Source organism: Canis lupus, chromosome X (genome assembly GCF_011100685.1).
Source record: "Canis lupus familiaris isolate Mischka breed German Shepherd chromosome X, alternate assembly UU_Cfam_GSD_1.0, whole genome shotgun sequence".
NCBI lineage: Eukaryota > Metazoa > Chordata > Mammalia > Carnivora > Canidae > Canis > Canis lupus.
Genome location: NC_049260.1, coordinates 108120663 through 108141031, shown reverse-complemented (window position 1 = coordinate 108141031; position 20369 = coordinate 108120663). Strand labels below are relative to the sequence as shown.

The 20369-nt window shown below is 40.9% G+C and overlaps 1 protein-coding gene and 1 non-coding gene across 2 annotated transcripts; both read left to right on the top strand.

Moving 5' to 3' along the window:
* Positions 1-4816: 4816 nt before the first annotated feature.
* Positions 4817-13640, top strand: RBMX (RNA binding motif protein X-linked). The gene is made up of 11 exons (XM_038588429.1): positions 4817-4999; positions 6104-6232; positions 6449-6555; positions 7105-7276; positions 7817-7969; positions 8308-8422; positions 8509-8634; positions 8726-8808; positions 9435-10663; positions 11554-11636; positions 12416-13640. The coding sequence occupies exons 2-9, from the start codon at positions 6124-6126 to the stop codon at positions 9743-9745; spliced, it is 1176 nt and encodes a 391-aa protein (XP_038444357.1). The 5' UTR covers positions 4817-4999; positions 6104-6123; the 3' UTR covers positions 9746-10663; positions 11554-11636; positions 12416-13640.
* On the top strand, positions 6281-6352 carry LOC119868656. The gene has a single exon (XR_005386633.1). It is a non-coding gene; the product is annotated as a small nucleolar RNA SNORD61 (small nucleolar RNA).
* Positions 13641-20369: the final 6729 nt, after the last annotated feature.

Here is a 20369-nt window from a genome sequence, read left to right as displayed (position 1 = left end):
TTTTTTTTAAGATGTTATTTATTTATTCATGAGAGACACACAGAGAGAGAGGCAGAGACATAGGCAGAGAGAGAAGCAGGCTCCATATAGGGAGCCCAATGCGGGACTCCATCCTGGTACTCCAGGATCACACCCTGCGCTGAAGGCAGACGCTCAACCGCTGAGCCACCCAGGCATCCCATCAGCCAGTTTCTATAAAGATACTAGAGCTATACTTTGGTTTATTTATTTATTTATTTATTTATTTATTTATTTATTTATTTATTTATTATTATTTTTAATTTATGATAGTCACACAGAGAGAGAGAGAGAGAGAGAGGCAGAGACGCAGGCAGAGGGAGAAGCAGGCTCCATGCACCGGGAGCCCGATGTGGGACTCGATCCCAGGTCTCCAGGATCAGGCCCTGGGCCAAAGGCAGGCGCCAAAACGCTGCGCCACCCAGGGATCCCTATACTTTGGTTTAAAAAGTTTTTGTTCCTCGCTTATTGTAGCTAAGTTGGATATCTTCTGGACAGTGGCTACTTTAAGTGGTTTGGAAAGTCTCCCAATCTTTAATCACATAAAATTCTTCCCTCCCTTCCTTCTTGCTTGACATAAGATAACAAGTTTTTAGAACATGTGGCAGGATATCTTTCTGTCATTGGGAAAACAGGCACAAGTGGATGCAGAGCGACCTTACATCTGCCCTTCATGTAAAAATGCAAGCCTGCCCAGAGAGCTTCAATTTACTCATCTCAGAGTGAGCCTTAATTTGATGATGGAAGTTTCTTCTTTAAAAGAAGAGTTTTGGGATCCCTGGGTGGCTCAGAGGTTCAGCGCCTGCCTTTGGCCTAGGGCGTGATCCTGGAGACCTGGGATCGAGTCCCACGTACGGCTTCCAGCGTGGAGCCTGCTTCTCCCTCTGCCTGTGTCTCTGCCTCTCTCTATGTCTATCATGAATAAATAAATACATCTTTAAAAAAAAAACTTCAATAAGAGTTTTGGGCAGCCCAGGTGGCTCAGCGGTTTAGTGCCGCCTTCAGCCCAGGGTGTGATCCTGGAGACCTGGGATCGAGTCCTGCATCAGGCCCCCTCTGGGGAGTCTGCTTCTCCCTCTGCCTCTCTCTCTCTCTCTGTCTCTCATGAATAAATAAATAAGATCTTTAAAAAAATAAGAGGTTTTTTTTGGGGGGTGCCTGGGTGGCTCAGTTGGTTGAGTGTCTGCCTTTAGCTCAGGTCATGATCCCAGGGGCCTGGGATGGAGCCCCACATTGGGTTCCCTGCTCAACTGGGAGCCTGGTTCTCCCTCTGTCCCTCCCCCTGCTTGTGCTTTCTCTTTCTCAAATAAATATATAAAATCTTAAAAAAATTTTAAATACAATTTTTTAATTAAGTAAAAGTTATTTCTTAATCATTCAATTGCTTGAAGCTTTTAAAACTATGGAGTGCTTTTTAAAAAAGATTTTATCTATTTATTCATGAGACACACAGAGAGAGAGAGGCAAAGACACAGGCAGAGGGAGAAGCAGGCTCCATGCAGGGAGCCCGACGTGGGACTCAATCCTGGGACTCCAGGACCATGCCCGGGGCAGAAGGCAGGCACCAAATCGCTGAGCCATCCAGGGATCCCTATGGAGTGCTTTTTGTTGTTGGTTGTTGTAGTAAAAAAAATGTGAGCCCTTCATTGGGAGGTTGAAATTTAAGACAAGACCATAGTATTCATTAAATACTTGTTACGCACCCATCTCATACTAACTGCCATGGAGAATAAAAAGAGCCTGCAAGTAATTCAGCCAACATTTATTTGGCACTGATCATATTCAAGGATACCTAATGGTGAAGTAATATTGCTTGACTGGCTATCAGTCCATCATTGAGATGGCATCTGGAGAGAAACAACTAGACCAAGGGAAAAATAATAGTAAAGAGAACATTCAACTATATGTAATGATAATCCAAAGGAGGAAGTAGAAATAAAGAACAAAGGGAAAAATCTAGAGGATCCATGATGGGGAGGGGTGGGTTTCAGAGATTATTTTTGGCTTGTGAGACCTGCTTCTCTGAGGACTGTCCCTTGGCCAGATTTGCTCACACTCAGCTGGCCCATCTCTCCTCGCCAGAATCACATCAGTAATACCCTGCTTCCTGCTCCTCCCTCCCCTAATATAGTCTCCAGGTAGCAGCCACAGTGATCTCTTTAAGATGAAATCTGATTATCTCCTTCCTCCTCTTAAAAAGGCTCCCCTTTTCATTGCTACCTGGATCTAGTCAGTAGGCCCTGCATCTCCCTTTCCAGTTTCTTCTTTTGTCCTCTCTGTCCTAAGATGCACTACAGCCATATCGATGCCCTCCTGCCATTCCCTCAACTAACCTTCCCGCTGTTCCCACTCTGGCTTCTTGCCTTGGAAGTCCTGTCTCTACCCCCATACTCCTGGGCACTAATTGCAACGACCAGACTGATATGGTCCACATAGACGCACATTTCCCTCTTTGAACCCCAGGGAGAAAGGCACAATTATTGTAGAGTTGGCCCCATTCTGCCCTAGACTGGCGGAGGCCTGGCTGAGAATTAGAGCCTAGGGGAAGGTCCTAAGGTGCTCTATCTGGATTTGAGACAGAGATTGCCCGCCAATCCAGGGGGAGGGATTTCTCCTGACTCCTCCTGGGGGTGCAGACTGCTTGCTGAGCCTGGCATTTAAGTGTTTTTTGCCAGCCTAGCCAATTCCCAACTATCGCCACAGACAGTAATTTACATAACTCATCCTGAAGACAAATGGACAGGACTTTTGCTTTATTTGTCATTATTTGACTAGGAAATAAAGGAAGAAATATTCTTGCCCTACTGAGTACTATTCCCTTCAGGAATGTCAATAATTCAGAGCTGGTTCCAAAAACTCCTTGGGGTTTTTACCCGTGACCTGAACATTATTAACTACCACCTGCCTGATATATACAGTAATACACCATGGGCAGAGTATAACTGTGAAGAAGAAAAGTAACAATTGTCAAAAGATCCTACTCCCCCAAGATAAACTGGTAACATTTTAGTAGATTTCTTTCTGGTTGCTTCTCTCCCTCTACGTATTTTATAGTTAATAATGTGTGATCTTGGGCGTCTTTGTGGCTCAATTGGCTGGGCATCTGCCTTCAGCTTAGGTCATAATCCCAGTGTCCTGGGATCCAGCTCCACCTGGGGTTCTTTGCTCAGCTGGGAACCTGCTTCTCCCTCTCCTTCTGCCCCTCCCCCCTGCTCGTGCACGAGCCCAGGCTCTCTCAAATAAATAAATAAAATCTTAAAAAAAATAAGGTGTGATCTTAAGCTTTCTTTCCCCAGTGTTCCCTTTTCTGGTGGTCTCATTGTTGTATTATCATTTGTAAGTGACAATTCAGCCCTGATCTCTAAGCATCAAATTTCTCCATGTCCCCATCCCAAACTTGCTCCACTGCAAGCATTTTGGTAAGTAGCCACCACACCATTTATGCCAGATGCTTATTTAGTCATCCATACTGACTTCTGATGCCTCAATTCCATCCCAGCCCTTTCCCATCTGATTCATTAGCAAATTCTGTCTAAACTATCTGCCACATACGCCTAACAATTGTTCCTTCCTCCCCATCTCCACTGCCACCACCCCAATTCAAGTCCCTATCCTCTCTCTCCAGATCTGTTGGCACAGTCCCAGGGGTACCTCTGCTTTCACACTTAACCCTTTGCAGTCTTTTAATGGGTTCGAGGATTCTATCTACCTCCTTGGCTCCCTCTCTTTATTCTCCTGAAATTCCTGTCACCCTGGATCTCTTTCTGTCTCTTGATATGTGCACACTCTTTCCTCCACTTTCTGCTTAATGCTATCTCTCTCCTTGAAAAGCTTTCCCATGGCTAGTTTTTCTCCATTCAGATCTGATGTGACGTCTAAAATCAAATTGAGTCTCCCATACATTGTCCACCCAAGCACCTAGTTTACTTCCTCTGTAGCACTAATTACAACACATATTGTTTTGTTATTTGTATTAAAATATTTTCGTAAGTTTTTAAATAAATTAGAAAAAAATTAAATTTTTGCAATCCCTCCAACACGAGTAGATTGGCACAGATAAAATACACAATGCCCAGTTAAATCTGAATTAAACGAGTACTTTTTTTTGTATATCATTTTGGGACATGCACAAACTGAAACAATTTATCTGAAATTCAAACTTAACCGGGCGTCCTATATTTTTATTTGCCAAATTTGGTAGTTTTACCTTCGAAGTGCGTGCCTTGTCCTTGTCTCTCTCGCTTGTTCTGCGTTGTATCCTTACAGCCAAGCCCAGATCCTGCCTTTTATTTGTAGGTGTTCAGTAATTGTTCTATATGAAGTAACTATCTGTACTACCCCCCAAGTCATATTCATTCACCAGAATTTTCCCCATTCAGTAAAAATTCTTGTTGAGGATATTTGGGAAGATGTATTTTATTATTGAAACTTCTTTGTTTCCCCTTTATGCAAAATTAGCATAGTTAGGACTCTGTACCTTCATCACATTGTTTTGAGCATTAAATGAGTTCATGAGTGTAAAGTTCAGCACCGTGTCTGGCCCCCTAGACTATGCAATAAATTTCAGTTCGGTATTAAATGCAGCCCGTGAAACATTCTAGCGGAAAGCAAAACCGCGGGTTTGTGGAGCACGGGTGGGGGCTGGGGAAACGGTTAGAAACGGGCGCCGGCCAGAACGCGGAGGACCTGGGGAAAGGGGAGGAGCAAGGAGTGAGTGACAGAGAGGATGGCCAATGGGAGGCTGGGAACCGCTCCCCCTCCCTTTGCGTTTCAAATTCTAAGCTCGGTTTCCATCCGGGTCCTTCAGCCTCGTTCCCGGGCAGTATAAAGTTTGCTGTCTCCTTTGTTCGCCCTCGTTGCGCAGTAGTGCTAGCGGCTTCCCTCTTCCGCTCTCAGAGCCGGTGGCTCTCACTCGTGCTGAGCTGCTACGAAGCCCCTGCCGGCGAGCTCGTAGGAGCTTGGAACGGTCGTCACCCCTCCGGTACGTGTTACTCTTTCCTTCACCCGCTTCTCGTACCTTCTTGCCACGTTACAACTTGGGATTATCTCCCTGGAGATGGGGGTGGCGGGCGCCATTTTAAGAGCCTAAAGGTGCCGACCTATTTCGTTAAAGCCGAGCATGTCCGGGGAAAACAGACGTGGGAGCGCCATTCCGTTCGGTGCCTCTCGAGAAAGTTTGGCTGTCCGCCTGCGGGGTTGGTGCCGGAGGTCGGGGCTGGAACAGGACGAGGGCAGACCGCGCCACCGCGGTACCTGCATTGGGATGGCGCTGGCGCTACGGATGGGCACGTGCGCTTTTACGCGGGTCCTTGTTCATTGGCGGCCTTGGAGAGGAAGCCCTTTGAATTTTCCCAACCACTGCTGATGGCAAAAGTTACTCCCCTGACCGGTGTGGGTTTTTCTGGGTTGAATCCAAGTGTCGCCATTTTGTGTTTTCCACGCGGTTTTTAATGACGGGTTTTAATTGGATTCTGCTGCAGTCATGGAGTGTTGAGTGATACGATGCGCGCTTCCACCTTCCGTTATTATGAAACGAGACTGAGACCATTTTTTTTTCTTTTAAACCTTTTCGGCGGGGCAGGGGCTGGTAAAGAAGAGGAGGTATAACTTGGCGCAAGGTTTAAATTTCTTTTAGATTTACTAGGGAATCCTAATGAGAAAAGGCAAAGAAAGGTCTTGGAAGAGGACTTGCGTCTGGCCCGTGACCTTGAATGGGGCGATACACTTTTAAAAAACCATTAGGGTAATTGGGATGTGATAATTGAATCTTTAAAAGGAAACACATCTAGGATTAAACTAAAATGGCTTTTTCAAATGCTGAGTGGCTGTTACTTTATTAAAATTGCCGAGGTGGATTAAGGAGGAAGGTATTAGCTAAGTTGGACCTTTTTAACTAGTTTAGTGTAAACTGCTGTATCCGTAAACTACTTAAATTGGTTTCCTGCTGAGGCTTAGCAAAGGAATGATGATTTTAGTAAAACAAGAAAGATGTACCAGTAAATAGGTGTGTCCTGTGAACCTGAACTTTTTTTTTTTTTTGAACTTGAACTTTTTATAGGGAGGTAATACTATTCTTTTTTAACAGACTCTCACCAGGGGGAAAAAATGGTTGAAGCAGATCGCCCAGGAAAGCTTTTCATTGGTGGCCTCAATACGGAAACAAATGAAAAAGCCCTTGAAGCAGTATTTGGCAAATATGGACGAATAGTGGAAGGTGAGTTATCTGAAACTATATAGGGAGCTGTTAGAATTAAAAATGTAAGCTGTGATGTATTTAATTGCGTTGATTGTCTGAAATGATACATTATTTTGTCCTCTAAGAAGTTCTGAGCTTACGTTTTGTAGATGCACTTGTCTTACCTAATTCGAACTAGAGTAACACTCCCCCCCCCCCAAAAAAAACCTGTTTTTTTTGTTTTTTTTTTTTTAGTTCTATTGATGAAAGATCGTGAAACCAACAAATCAAGAGGATTTGCTTTTGTCACCTTTGAGAGCCCAGCAGACGCTAAGGATGCAGCCAGAGACATGAATGGAAAGGTGAGATTGCACAATGATAGTTTCCTAATGCATTAACTTAATGTTGTTATTGAATTTTGGTCTAGGCATAGGTCTTGAGTTGTGTTTGGATGTATGCGTTTCCAGAACCCTCTAATTTTTTTCGCCTTTTGTAGTTTCAAATTTTGCGGAGTTGTGGATTATACTCTTTTAAGTGTTTTCAAATCAGAAAATTATCTGATTGTTATCTGGAATCCATAAAATGAGTTGACAACTTGGCTTTTCATCGGTTATCACATTTGATAACAAGTTGACTGGCTCTTTAAACTTTATTGACCAGCAGTGTGATAGTCCCCTTGTGTTGGGGTTCAACTGATCAGTATTGTTCTAAGATACTTTCTCCCCCCCCCCAAAAAAAAAACTTTCAATGGAAAAGTGACCATATATTTTTATCACTTTTCTCAGATGAGTTGATGAGCTAAATTTACCTAAAAACTTGAATTTGGAGGGCACATTGGTGGCACAATGCATAGTGAATACATCTACAAGATCTATTTAAATACTAATGCAATTAACCACTTTGATGTTTAGTCCTTAGATGGAAAAGCCATCAAGGTAGAACAAGCCACAAAACCATCATTTGAAAGTGGTAGACGTGGACCACCTCCACCTCCAAGAAGCAGAGGCCCTCCAAGAGGTCTTAGAGGCGGAAGAGGAGGAAGTGGAGGAACCAGGGGACCTCCTTCACGTGGAGGGCACATGGGTAATGACTTGAGTCTACTTCAGGCTTGTAGAATTTATGGACTGCAAACCCCACACCGATCTGCATTGGTTATGTCCTGGTACAAATTCTACAGCTTTTTTTTTTTTTAAATTAACCAGCTTTTGATATTGAGTGCACCTACTCCTTTATCATTTACCTAAGTTAAATTAGTGTTTAAAAAAATGGACCAGAGCCTGGCTGACAACTTAATCACGGGTCATGAGTTTGAGTCCCACACTGGGATTACTTAAACCTCAAAAAATAAAATCATGGGAAACCAGCTTATATGGGTAGTTTGTGAAAGAAGTTTACAGAAAACTTCTCAGAATGCATATATTTTAAGTGTATAAGAATTAAACCATTTTTTTGAAGGAGCTTAGACTACTTAGTTTTGTTAGTCTATATAGACTCCCTTGGACAAGTGCAAATTAAAGCAAGATGTCCCAACTAAACAAAATGGTCATTGATACAGCAAAGGAAACTTTTATGACTTTCATTGATGTGAGAATTAACATGTTTTTCTTTTCTTTTTCAATGCAGATGATGGTGGCTATTCCATGAATTTTAACATGAGTTCTTCCAGGGGACCACTTCCAGTAAAAAGAGGACCACCACCACGAAGTGGTGGTCCTCCTCCTAAAAGATCTGCCCCTTCAGGACCAGTTCGCAGCAGCAGTGGAATGGGAGGAAGAGGTAGATGCTAGATTTATTGAATAATCTGTTCTACCACCATAACAGAAGAGATTGATTAATGGATTTTAAAAAATGATGCTTTAAAATTAAAAACCTAAGTAAATGTTAAGTATAAAAAATGTTAATGAAACGGACTCATGGACTTGAGATGTGATCTAGGTACATAAAGTTACAAGCACTGAAAAGAATTAAGTTGTGAATAGGAAATTTTAAAGAAACTTCATGATTTAGTTGTACTGTCCTATTTGAATCTCTACCCTCAATGCCTGAATATAAATTCATATTTTAGCTTTCCATTTTTGGATATATTTTTTAAATGGTTAATTTTTTCCCTTAAGCTCCTGTGTCACGCGGAAGAGATAGTTATGGAGGCCCACCTCGAAGGGAACCCCTGCCCTCTCGTAGAGATGTGTATTTGTCCCCAAGAGATGATGGATATTCTACTAAAGACAGGTAACAGACCAGTGTAGTAGTAGATAATTGAGGTTGAAAGGAGAACTTGTCAAAAGCGTGAACCAAGTTAATTTTTGTTTTTGTAGCTATTCAAGCAGAGATTACCCAAGTTCTCGTGATACAAGAGATTATGCACCACCACCAAGAGATTATACTTACCGTGATTATGGTCATTCCAGTTCACGTGATGACTACCCATCAAGAGGCTATAGGTAAAGTAATATTGTTGCCTGCCACAGCTGGCTGTAAAAGATAAAATTGCTCTGAAAATTGCCCTGTGACTTAACAAGTTTTTCTCTTTAGTGATAGAGATGGCTATGGTCGTGATCGTGACTATTCAGATCATCCAAGTGGAGGTTCCTACAGAGATTCATATGAGAGTTATGGTAAGATACTGGTTGAGGGTCTTTGAATATCACCAGCTTGAGTTTTTAGGTTCATGAGCCACTTTATTAGGCTGTGTGGTGCTTGCTTTTTAAGGGATATTTGCTTGCTTTTAAGGGGTAACGTTATCAGCTGGGCTTTTCCTAGTTTCGTGAGGGGCTTTTGTTTTTTTCTAAGTTTTTTTTTGAGGCTGTTTGCTTGCTTTGGAGGGGATTTTGCTTGCTTAAATTGGCAGCCTTATGTGTTTTCCCCCAACAGTGAAAATACAATTTAAAAATTTTATTAACAAGATCAAATGTTTACCATTGCAATATGAAGGAAAGTCTACAGTTCAAAATTGCAACTTATCACTGGAAAGTGTCTGAGTGTCTACTATAAAATAACAAGCTGTCTGGAATATCCTCTTGAAATACACACCGTCTTCAATCTTTTCAAACAAACATTAAAACCCATCCAATTTCCGTATCTCAGCAGATGAGCAAATCCCTGTTAATGGCCAGCAATGGCAGAGTTTAAAACCTCCCAGTTAAAGTAAACGTTTAATACAAGAATTCTGTAAATTCAGATTTAAATGTTGTATATATACAATTTATAGTGTTGCCATATTACCTGACCATTGACCCTGCAGGTAACTCACGTAGTGCTCCACCTACACGAGGGCCCCCGCCATCTTATGGTGGAAGCAGTCGCTATGATGATTACAGCAGCTCACGTGACGGATATGGTGGAAGTCGAGACAGTTACTCAAGCAGCCGAAGTGATCTCTACTCAAGTGGTCGTGATCGGGTTGGCAGACAAGAAAGAGGGCTTCCCCCTTCTATGGAAAGGGGGTACCCTCCTCCACGTGATTCCTACAGCAGTTCAAGCCGCGGAGCACCAAGAGGTGGTGGCCGTGGAGGAAGCCGATCTGATAGAGGGGGAGGCAGAAGCAGATATTAAAAACAAAACAAAACTTTGGACCAAAATCCCCGTTCAAAGAAAACAAACAAAAAAGTGGAACCTTTTCTGTCATAACTACCCAAGGACTACTAAAAGGAAAAATTGTGTTACCTTTTTTAAATTTCCTGTTAAGTTCCCCTTCCATAATTTTTATGTTCTTGTGAGGGAAAAAAGTAAAACCTGTTTAATCTTATTTGACTTTATGACATTGCTTTCAATAAGCAAATGTTAAATGTGTTAAGACTTGACTTGTGTACTAGTGTTGTAATTTTTCAAGTTAAAAGTGTCCCTAAAGGCCACTTCCTATATCTGATTTTTCCCAGTAAATGAGGCAAAGCAATTCTAAGACCTTCCACAAACATCTAGCCTTCTAAAATGGAGAGGTGAATCCTTCTGCCTATACAAACAAGCTAGCTATTAGAGGGTGGTCGGGGTATGCTACTCTTAGGATTTCAGAGTGTCTTCAAACTGAAATCTCAATGTTCTCAGTAATGAAAAACCTGAGATCAGATGCTTATGTAAGGAAAGTGCTATTCACCCAGTAAATCCAAAAAAGCAAATGGATAATGCTGGCCATATTTTGCCTTTCTGACATTTCCTTGGGAATCTACAAGAACCTCCCCTATCCCCTCCCCCAATAAGACCATTTAAGTGTGTGTTAAGCAACTACAGAATACTAAATAAAAAGTTTGGCCAAAACCAACCATGAAGCTGCAAACGGTGCTTGCTCTTACTGTTTCAAATTTTTGCAACTCTGTAGTGTCTCACTTTTAAGGAACAGCTTGATTGCAAAGGAGAAAATAGATAAGCAATGAAGTTATCTCCAACTTCTCAAAGGCTTATGACTTCTAAAAAGTGAATCTATCAGCATTCCACATCAGATTTAAAGCATCAAATGCCTGTGAAACCGCAAAGATGGTAAGCAAAGCAAACTAGTTTTTCCGTCTAAGTCGAGATTGAACACTTACCTTCCTCATAGTACAGTGAGACATACTGTACCTCATGGCAATGGAAATGCTTTCTAGATTAAAAAAAAAACTTTGGAAAAGCAAAGTGTTCGATAGCATATTAGAAGTCCTCCAAATTCAACACATGGATTTTTTTTTTTAAAGCATGTATGACACTTAAAGGCCTTAATAATAACAGCTGTTGTTTACCAATAGCGATCTGGGGCTTGGGAGGGGGTGTCTTTTTTTTTTTTTTAAGTATTTTTGATGAAGACCTTTAAACATGCTTCATATGTTTTAACATTTTTCAAAATAGACTTTTAGTCAATTTAGGAAATGGCTTAAGTTTGGGGTCCCACTCTGCCCCTGTAAGCCATTGCAAACTTGACATTTAGTTGGATGCCTGACTTGTTTTTAGTTCTATGAAACTACACTGTATGGAGAAAATCTATTGCAAGTGGTCTTTAAAAAGCAAAACCTGAGGCAGCATGACCCAGGTCCAGCCATGAAGTTGAAAAAGATGCTCTTGAATATAGTAAACTTGAAGACCTCCAACTAAAATCCTTACACTGCACTTATTCCTTCAAATAAGTTTTGTCCGTTCAACTTATGGATTTAACATGGCAGTGCACCATTGGAACAGAATGAGAATCCATAAGCCATGCGACTTAAACCATTTTAAGCCATTCCAGTCCATCCCAAGCCAGTGAATCTTCCACCACTTTGAGAATTAGTAGAACATGAAATAACTTAAGCTGCAAGTCTGAACTTGCCTTTTCTTTCTGGAAAAGAGCAGTTGTAGGCAAGTTTTGAAGAATTTCCTTTAAGGGAGATAACTAGTTACCTATTTAATTTTTACAGGTTGAGGATTTTGGTCATTATGGTTGGAGTGCTGATTTATTCACACTAGATAAAGCTGGCAGCAAGAGAAATCAAATGCTAAGGTAAGTTTCAAAAGCCAGGGCCTTTATAGGTGTAAGTAATAGCTTTAATAGCTTTTCCATTTTGCATATCTGATATTTGTAAATTTCTCTGACGGGGGTATAATCTTGTGGATTAGGATAAAATTAGGTGCTGTAATATGTAACATTTGGTGTGTTAACTTATCCATTAGAATGTAGAGCAAGGTTATCTTAAACAGGTATGTTTCCATTAGCGGCTCAGTCATAGAATATTAGCATTTTTTTTTTCTATATTAGGGTGTACTTTCCAACTGAGTTATTTATCCTGTAACTGGAAGTTTGTACCTCTTAATCCCCTTTATTAGCTATTTTTGAATGTATAAAGCTTGTTTAATACAGTCCCCATAAGCAGAGATTGATTGGAGCTGTACAGTTTGTTTTGGTATGTGGACAAACTGCACTTGCATGAGGTTTCAACTTGACTCCTGTGCATTTTATAAGAGGATACCCATTTTATTAACGATGCCTCTTCAACCGCAGTACAAATTGACTAATGGGATAACAGATGCCACTGTTCTCAATTCCCACTTGGAGTAACATTGTTGTGGGCATGATGTAGTTATCCTCAGTATTGCCCAAAATGATGCAGGAATTGTAATGAGTGTTTTTGGTTGCATTTTAGAGCTTGTAATTTAAAGCAAATGTTTGTTGCCAGTCAAAGCAACAAAAAAGTATATATTTAAAGAATGGGTGGGGAAGGGGAGTGATTTCCAGTATAACACAATGTCTTGTGACCTGATCACATGCTTTTCATTTTACAGAGTTGTTGAAGCAGAAGAATGCTGATTGTCGATAAGGCACAACAGTTGCATAAGCAGTACTCATCAGAATTGGTTTGGTGCAGGCAATAGATTTTGCCTTCGAGGGTTCCTGTGGATCTAAGGAGGGAAGGCATCAGTGTTGGTTAGCACTTAACTAGGGAGTGGTAGTTACTTCAAAAAAGTAATTGACCAGATAAAGGGGAGCAGTTAAGGAAATTGGTAAGTGGAGGTAGTAAGTTCTTGTGGTTCTTTATGTGGATTTTACAGCTTTGGCTTTCATTTTGTTAAAGTCCTAGGGGACAACTCTGCGATTCCTAATTATCACTGACTGTCAGAAAGTTGAAGTAGAAAAATGAAAGGCATGAGTGGTAACTCTTTATCCAGTAAACTGATTTTTCAGCAAGTGGAATATTTGTAGTTTACCCAGAAGTGGGGTTCAGTCATAAAAGAAGGGGAGGAGTAGTGTCTGGAACCTAAAGTAACTGGAAACATAGCTAAAATGACTGGAACAAAATTGGGCCACTTGGCTTTTAAGTATTTTGTAAGCCTGCTATAACCCCACCACCTGTCTTAGAAGCAAACCAGTCATGTTGAAGACCGAGCTGAGTATATATAAAAGCTAATGTTCTCAGAGGAACTGGATTTGAGTTGTTGCGTTAGAACGAAGTACAAAAACTTCTGAGATTTTTGTTTTCATAGTAAAATCAGTGCTTATCGTGTTTAATCTTGGCAATTGTAGGAAATAGTCCAAATACTGTAACCCTCATTGGACAGGCTCTTGTAATTGCAGATCATGATGAGGGTATTGACCAAATTTAAGTAGCTATTGCACTTACATAACTGTCTTCCTCAATCCTCCAATAATGTAAACTACTTGGGATTGTGCTTCTGATGACTTTGGCTTTGGAGATTTTTAGATATCTTGAAAATAGTGTAGAACATAGAAATTAATCATAGTAAACGTAAATACTAAATTCAAATTAAGCAAACCTAAATGACTATTCAGCTATTTGGCAAAGTTTACTGACCCAGCAGACTTACTCTCCCATTGGGAAAAGAATCCATCTTGATTCTTCTGGCTTTATATTGGTTGTAAGACAGAATGATAAAATGTTTTGTTTAACTGGTAGTTGATTATAGAACCTAGATATTATAGATCACTTTTCTCTTTTTGGAATGTTTTGTATTTGAAACTTAATAAAACTTAACCTGCATTTTTTTGTGACCCCTGGGTTCTTTTTCTTTTTAGTTTTTGTAATAAGGATTTCAGACTTTTCAGTATGGTCTCCATATGTCCTCCTCCCCAAACTCTACTTCTCATGCAGTGAGGGCACTTTGGAGCAGTTGCCATAGAACAGTCATCAAGGTGGCCTGTTTTGTGACTAGGCCCCCTTTATTAGGGGAGAGAGCTTTAGGTGTAGATATTGAGGTGATTGCCTTTAAGATCTTTATCCCTGCATAGGTGAATGGGAGCAAGGACATCAAAGAACTAGAAATTGAAAGACCAAAGATGTACTCTGGTGCTTCTGCTTAACTCTTGGGAAAAAACCAGTCCATTTTAGCTCAGTTTGGTAGGAAATCCCAATTTGGGCCTTTAGCAATTCTGTTTAAACCCAGCACCTATGATTAATTAATGTTTGTGTTGACAACTCTGCTTTTATTGACTGTTCTATGTACATCTGACTCCTGGTGTACTTGTTAAAACTAAAAATGTAGTGACTTGTCCTTTTTTCAAAGGAAAACACCCCATGGATTGGAGTGCAGGGCCTCAAAACAGTGGAGGCTGTTTCTGGGGGGTTTGAAGCGTGACTCAGTTTCATAGAATTGGAAGATGTGCAGAAAGTTGTATATTGTTGGCTATAAGGTCTTATTTTCTAGGGTATGGGAGGTAAAGCTGAATTGGATTGTTCGGTGTATTAGGTTTGCTCTTAAGTGCATCTAAACATCTGACAGGTTTTAGATTAGTGACATGGACCCAGACCGCTGGAACAACCTCCATTTTTATGGGTCCTTGTTAGATGCATTAAATTCATCTGCACCTAAAACTTGTATTTGGCTTATTAAAAGCCAGTTGAAGAGAAGTCCTCACATGGGAAAGTAAGGTCTCTTGAGCATTAGGGTGACAATAAAGCCCTGAGTATTGTCCTGTAAATAAACTTAGCTCCGTACCAATTATTCTAGGAAAACCAGTCCTTCCCATCAGTTTTTAAGTTGGACACATCAATGTGCTTCCCTAAAAACCTGCATCAATAACGAGCTCAATATTTACAGGTTTTGAAGATTAATGTGTTAATAAACCTTTGAAGTGTTCAAATAAGCATACCATGAAATTTGGCAAAACACAGAACATTGCTATCACCTAACCAGTTACCCTGTGACTCTTCCTAGACAGTTCTTGCCCTCCTTTCTCAAAGATTTAGACTATTTTTGCCTAAATGCAATCAAAAGTGAAGCCTTGCATAAGGCTTTTTATTTTTTTCAGCAGAATGCTTCTGAGATTTTGCCGTGTGTGTATGTGTAGTTCCTTATTATTGCCAAGTATCAGCATGGTGCAGTTTACCTTTTGATGGAGACCTGGGCCTTTTCCAGTTGGCTGTTGTTAAAGTTGCTAATTGAATGTTCTTATACACAAGTCTGTACATCATCAGATGAAAACACTTAGTGGAATTTGGATGTTCAGGATCCTATGATAGATGCTTAGTTTCTTAGGGAGTTGCTTTTCCAAAGTTGTAACATTTTACTCCATGCCCATATCAGTATGTGGTACTTTTAAATGTAGCCATTCTGGTGGGTACGTTATATCTCCTTGTGGTTTAAATTTATGTCTCTGATAGGTGAGGAGCATTTGTATTTTAAAAAGATAAAATTTATTTACAATGTAATGCATACAGATGTTGTTTGAGGAGATAGGAAAGAGTTGTATAACCTATTCATCAAGAGGCATAATATTTCCCTCCAAAAAGTGCCTGCATGCCCCTTCCTAGTGTCTCTTCTCCCAGGCCCAGAGAAACCACATTGACCACAGGTTTCTGTTGTTGCAGGGTAGATTTGCATATTTTAGGACTTTATGAATTCAGTCTTACACCAACATACTTTTTGTGTTTAGCTACTGTCCACATGATTTTGAGATTTAGCCATGTAGTTGTATTAGTTTCTTTTTGGTGCAGAGAATTCCAGTGTGTAGCTTACAGTGTATAATATAGTTTATCTGTTCTGATAGGCACCTAGGCTTCTAGTTTTGGGCTATTATGAATAATGTTATGAATATTAGACAAGTTTTGGACATATAGATAAAATTTGGAGTGAAATTGATGAAGTACCTGAGTGGACTCTTTAATTTTTAAAGTGCTGAATAGTGTTCCAAGAGTACTATTTTTATGCCCTCTTAGCAAGCAATTTATGGGTTTTCTGGGTGCTTTCCAACATTGGCTGCTGTTCTATTTCATTTTACCCATTTTTGGTGGGTGGGTGGGGTTGGTATCACATTGAGATTTTAATTTGTATTTCCCTGGTGACTAATGTTAAGCACTTTTTAAAAAATGAACTTCATTTTGGGGTGATTGTAAATTTATAGAAAAGCACAGATAGAGTTCCTATATATCTACACCTAGTTCACCCAAATTTTAATGTCTTACATAATTATGGTGTATTTGTCAAAACTAAGATTATCATTGGTGTATGTTTTACGAGTCTGGTAGTTATAACTTTGTTAGGTCTATAATCCTTTTGAATTGATATTTTTTTGGTAAGAGTTGGAATTTTTTAAAAATAAGGATATCTGTTCTAGTCTGTTGAAAAGATTGCTCTTCCGTTGAATTACTATCTCCATGTCTTTGTAGGAACCATGTATACCTACATCCATTACTTTTTCTTTTTTTTTTTTTTTTTTTAAAGATTTATTTATTTATTTATGATAGACAGAGAGAGAGAGAGAGGCAGAGACACAGGCAGAGGGAGAAGCAGGCTCCATGCCGGGAGCCTGACGTGGGACTTGATCCCGGGACTCCAGGATCGCGCCCTGGGCCAAAGGCAGGCGCTAAACCGCTGAGCCACCCAGGGATCCCCATCCATTACTTTTTCAATTAATGTGTCTGATCTTGGTTATTGTAGCTCCATATTATGTCTAAAAATACTAATTTTTAAAAGTTATTTTTTGTGGAATTATTTTTTAATTAAAGATTTTATTCATGAGAGAGACAGGCACAGGGAGGAGAAGCAAGCTCCATGCAAGGAACCTAATGCGGAACCGGATCCTGGAACTCCAGAATCATGCCCTGAGCCAAAGGCATTACGCTCAACCCCTGAGACACCCACGCCTCCCTCTGTGAAATGTTTTTTCCTCAAAGTTATTGTTGAAGAGTTTTTGTTTTACTTCAAACTCCATCTTCTATGTTTAGAGACTTTTTAAAGTGGAAATTGTGAGTTTATGCTCATGATTTTAAGAGTAGGAGATGAGCTCTGAGGGTTTTTCAACTCTGAACTTCACTGTAGGGGCTGTTTGGGGAACCCCTGGTGCCAGTGACTATGTTTTTCCTCTTGGGATAGTCCCATTTCCTCAAGGAAATCTTGGCCACATTCCTATCTTGAGGGTGTAGGGTGTATTTATTGGTTCAAGATGTCAGGCTGGGGTGTGTGTGTGTTTTGGGAGCTGATGGACCCGTGTGCTCTTACTACATGTACTATGCTGTCAACCCCAGTGGCTTCAGTGCTACCATCATATAATCCACTTCCAGCTGGCTTGGCCTCGCTGTTTTTTTTTTTTTTTCTTAAGAGTTATTTATTTATTCATGAGAGACACACAGAGGCAGAGACATGGGCAGAGAGAGGAGGCTCTATGCAGGGAGCCTGATGTGGGGGCTCAATCAGGACTCTAGGATCATGCCCTGGGCTGAAGGTAGATGCTGAGCCACCCAGGCATCCCAGCACCGCCGGTCTTAACATGGTAATGAGGTGAAGGTTCTTTTCAGAGTAATGTTGGGGGAGGGGAAAGAAAGGAGAGAAATTTCTTATCTAGCCTCTCATGGTGCTGTTCCTCTTCCATTTTAGTTTTAGATCGCTGTCTCCTGACCTCCATCTCTGCTCTAGACTCCCCTTCTCCAGTCTTTAGGTGTTCTTCAGTTATATCTAGACTACCTTGAGTTTGAATTCAAGCTCCAGCATTACCAGTTGTGTGACCCTAGGCAGTTTACTTAACCTCTCCATGTTCTCTCACCTGTCAAATGGGGAGAAGAGGATCTATTTCTTAGCATAGGATATCTCAGAACATGAGGATTAAATTGAGTTAATAGTGCCTGGCACATGGTGAATGCTGTACATGTAGTAGATTTCATCATCTGTCATCTTCAGGGCTGGAATTGGGGGAAGGATCCCAATACCTTATGTTAGAATCTTGGGGAAGAAATAGAAATCCCTGTAATAAGCCAAGGTTTTTTTTTTTTTTTTTTCCTGAGTCCTAGTCCTTAGTTTTTTGGTACATTATGATGATTAATCTATACAAGGCCCTTCTCATTTCACTTTCACATTTTATTCCCACTCCCATTTACCCCTCTCCAGTGGCAACCATTCTAGTGCATTTAATGTATATTGATGTTTTATATGCATGTATTTTTAATTTACTGAAATGCTGTGGTATTCTGTTAAATGTTTTTGTTGTGATTTCTCATCAGCATCTTTTGAAGACTTCAAGCATATAGGCCGTTGTTTCTTAGTATTTAATAGCCAGCATTCCCGTATTTTGCCTATCCACTTCAGTTTGGTGTGGAAGCGGTTTCTTTGTGGGTTGTAGTGTATACCTGGCCGGCTGCCTGGAGCATGCTATTTGACCCTAGTTATAGAACTCTCATGGCAATTGGAGGTGGTTGTGCTGGATATTAAGGAGAATGGCATCCCTTTTCAAGGAGTGTGCCCCACATGAGGTTATCATAGGGTTTTTAAGCAGAGGAAGGCCTATTTGTAGACCTTGCAGGGTAGTCTGCATCAACTGGTATGGGTGGAGATTCAGAATGACTTGGACATTAAAGATTGTCAGTTTCATCTGGATCCACAGAGGAGGTTCCACAGGGTCTTATTCCGTACCAATCCGTGCACTTTAATGTGAGCCTGAATTCAACTGTTGTAATTCAGCACCCTGTACAGTTGTTTTTCAGGAATATCAGCTCTGTGACTACAAGACCTAGGTTTTTTAAAGGTCTTACTCATTTATTCATGAGAGACCCAGAGAGGCAGAGGGAGAAAGTCTCCCTGCAAAGAGCCCAATGTGGGACTTGATTGCAGACCCCAGGATGATGCGCTGAGCCACCCAGGCATCCCTGCAAGACCTAAGTTTTTTGTTTGTTTTTTGTTTTTTTTTTTAGAGTTGCCACAGAAGTTCTTTGATTCTCAGACTATGACTGGGAGCTGGCAGTTAATGGACTTGAGCTTGTAATTTTTTTTCTTTGTAAGCATTCAGGTGAACTAAAAAAAAAACCACCCAACACCACAGTCTTTATGGTCATCTTACTAGTATAAGGGTTAAGTGTAGTAAGTGTTTGGCTCGTGAAGCATGCGTTTTAAGTTAGCACTTCTTGATTCATTGTGATGCTCCTACATGCCATGGATTACTACCATTTGCAAGGAACTCAAGCACAAAGGCATGAACAAACCAATCCTCAAATTCTGTTTTTGTGGGGTCTATCTCCAGTTGTCACTCCAGGGTCTATTTCTAGGTCAATTTAGTGTTTAGGTCCAGTCAGAAGAGAAACCATCGTCATCAAACAGGGAAGGTTTAAAAAAAAAAAAAAAAAAAGGGAAGGTTTGATGATAAAGTTTTAACATGGATGGGGGAAATGAGGGATTACTAAGAGAACTCTGAAGAATAAAAGAATACCAGATATAATAGAATGACCAAAATAACGTGATGTATGTAACAGTCACTAAGGCAGAGATGGAGTACTAAGGAAGGCACCCCTCTCCCCTACCAAGGACAGTGATAGACCCCCCCCCCCCCCCGCTACCGCCCCAGGGCTGAAACCTAGACCTGGTTGGAGAGCCACGGTTAGAGAAGTCACTGGTCCCCCTCCCCAAACTGCAGAACTTACTAGAACTATATTCTGGGGAACATGGAGAAGGTTGTTCTTTGGGAGGGTGGTCTCAGAGGTACTGGGCTAGAACACAGCAGGAGGCCTTCTGGGGAAGATGCAGCACATTGCACCCTGCAGGAGCCAGGCACTGGACAGCCTCAGCACAGTAAGGGCCCAAGGCTGCAGGAGCCAAACCTGGAGGAGTTGCCCATGCCAGAGAAGCAGTCTGTAAAAAGCCTGCCAAACAAGCATACCTGAACCAGGAAGCAAAACCCTTTTGCTTCCTGTGGTGTTTAATGCCTTTTACTGACAAAACCTAATGTATTATGATATATTAAAAAGTAGATCTTTTGGTTTTCATCCCCAGCTCCTGAAACCGCTCTGGAGTGATAAAGGTGTATCTTTTGGGTTTTGTCCTCAGTTCCTGAAATAGCACTAGGTTGATAAGGGTGAAAAGAACACCTTTTCGTTTATTCCTGATAAACCCCTTTCAGCCACACCCAGGTTTGTTATTAAACCTACTTTTGGAAAGTCCCTAAGGATGGGAGCTGGTTGCTAGAGGAACTGACCATGTGATTAGAGAGGGTTAAAACTTTAAGCCCCACCTCCTTGACCTTAGGGGATGGAGGAGAAGGGATGATGAGCCCAAGCACCAGTGGCCAAGTTTAGTCAGTCATACCTACATAGTAAAACCTTCACCAAAAAAAAAAAAAAAATGCAATGGGGAGGGGATTTGGAGAACCTCTTCACATAGTTGCTGGGGTGGGGTTGTGCCCTGCCAGAGGGGGCACGGGTACCCCGTGGCCCTTTCCCATACCTTGCCCTAGGCAGCTCTTCAGTTTGGCTGTTCCTAAGTTCTGTCATTTATAATAAATGGTTCATCACGAATACAGTTT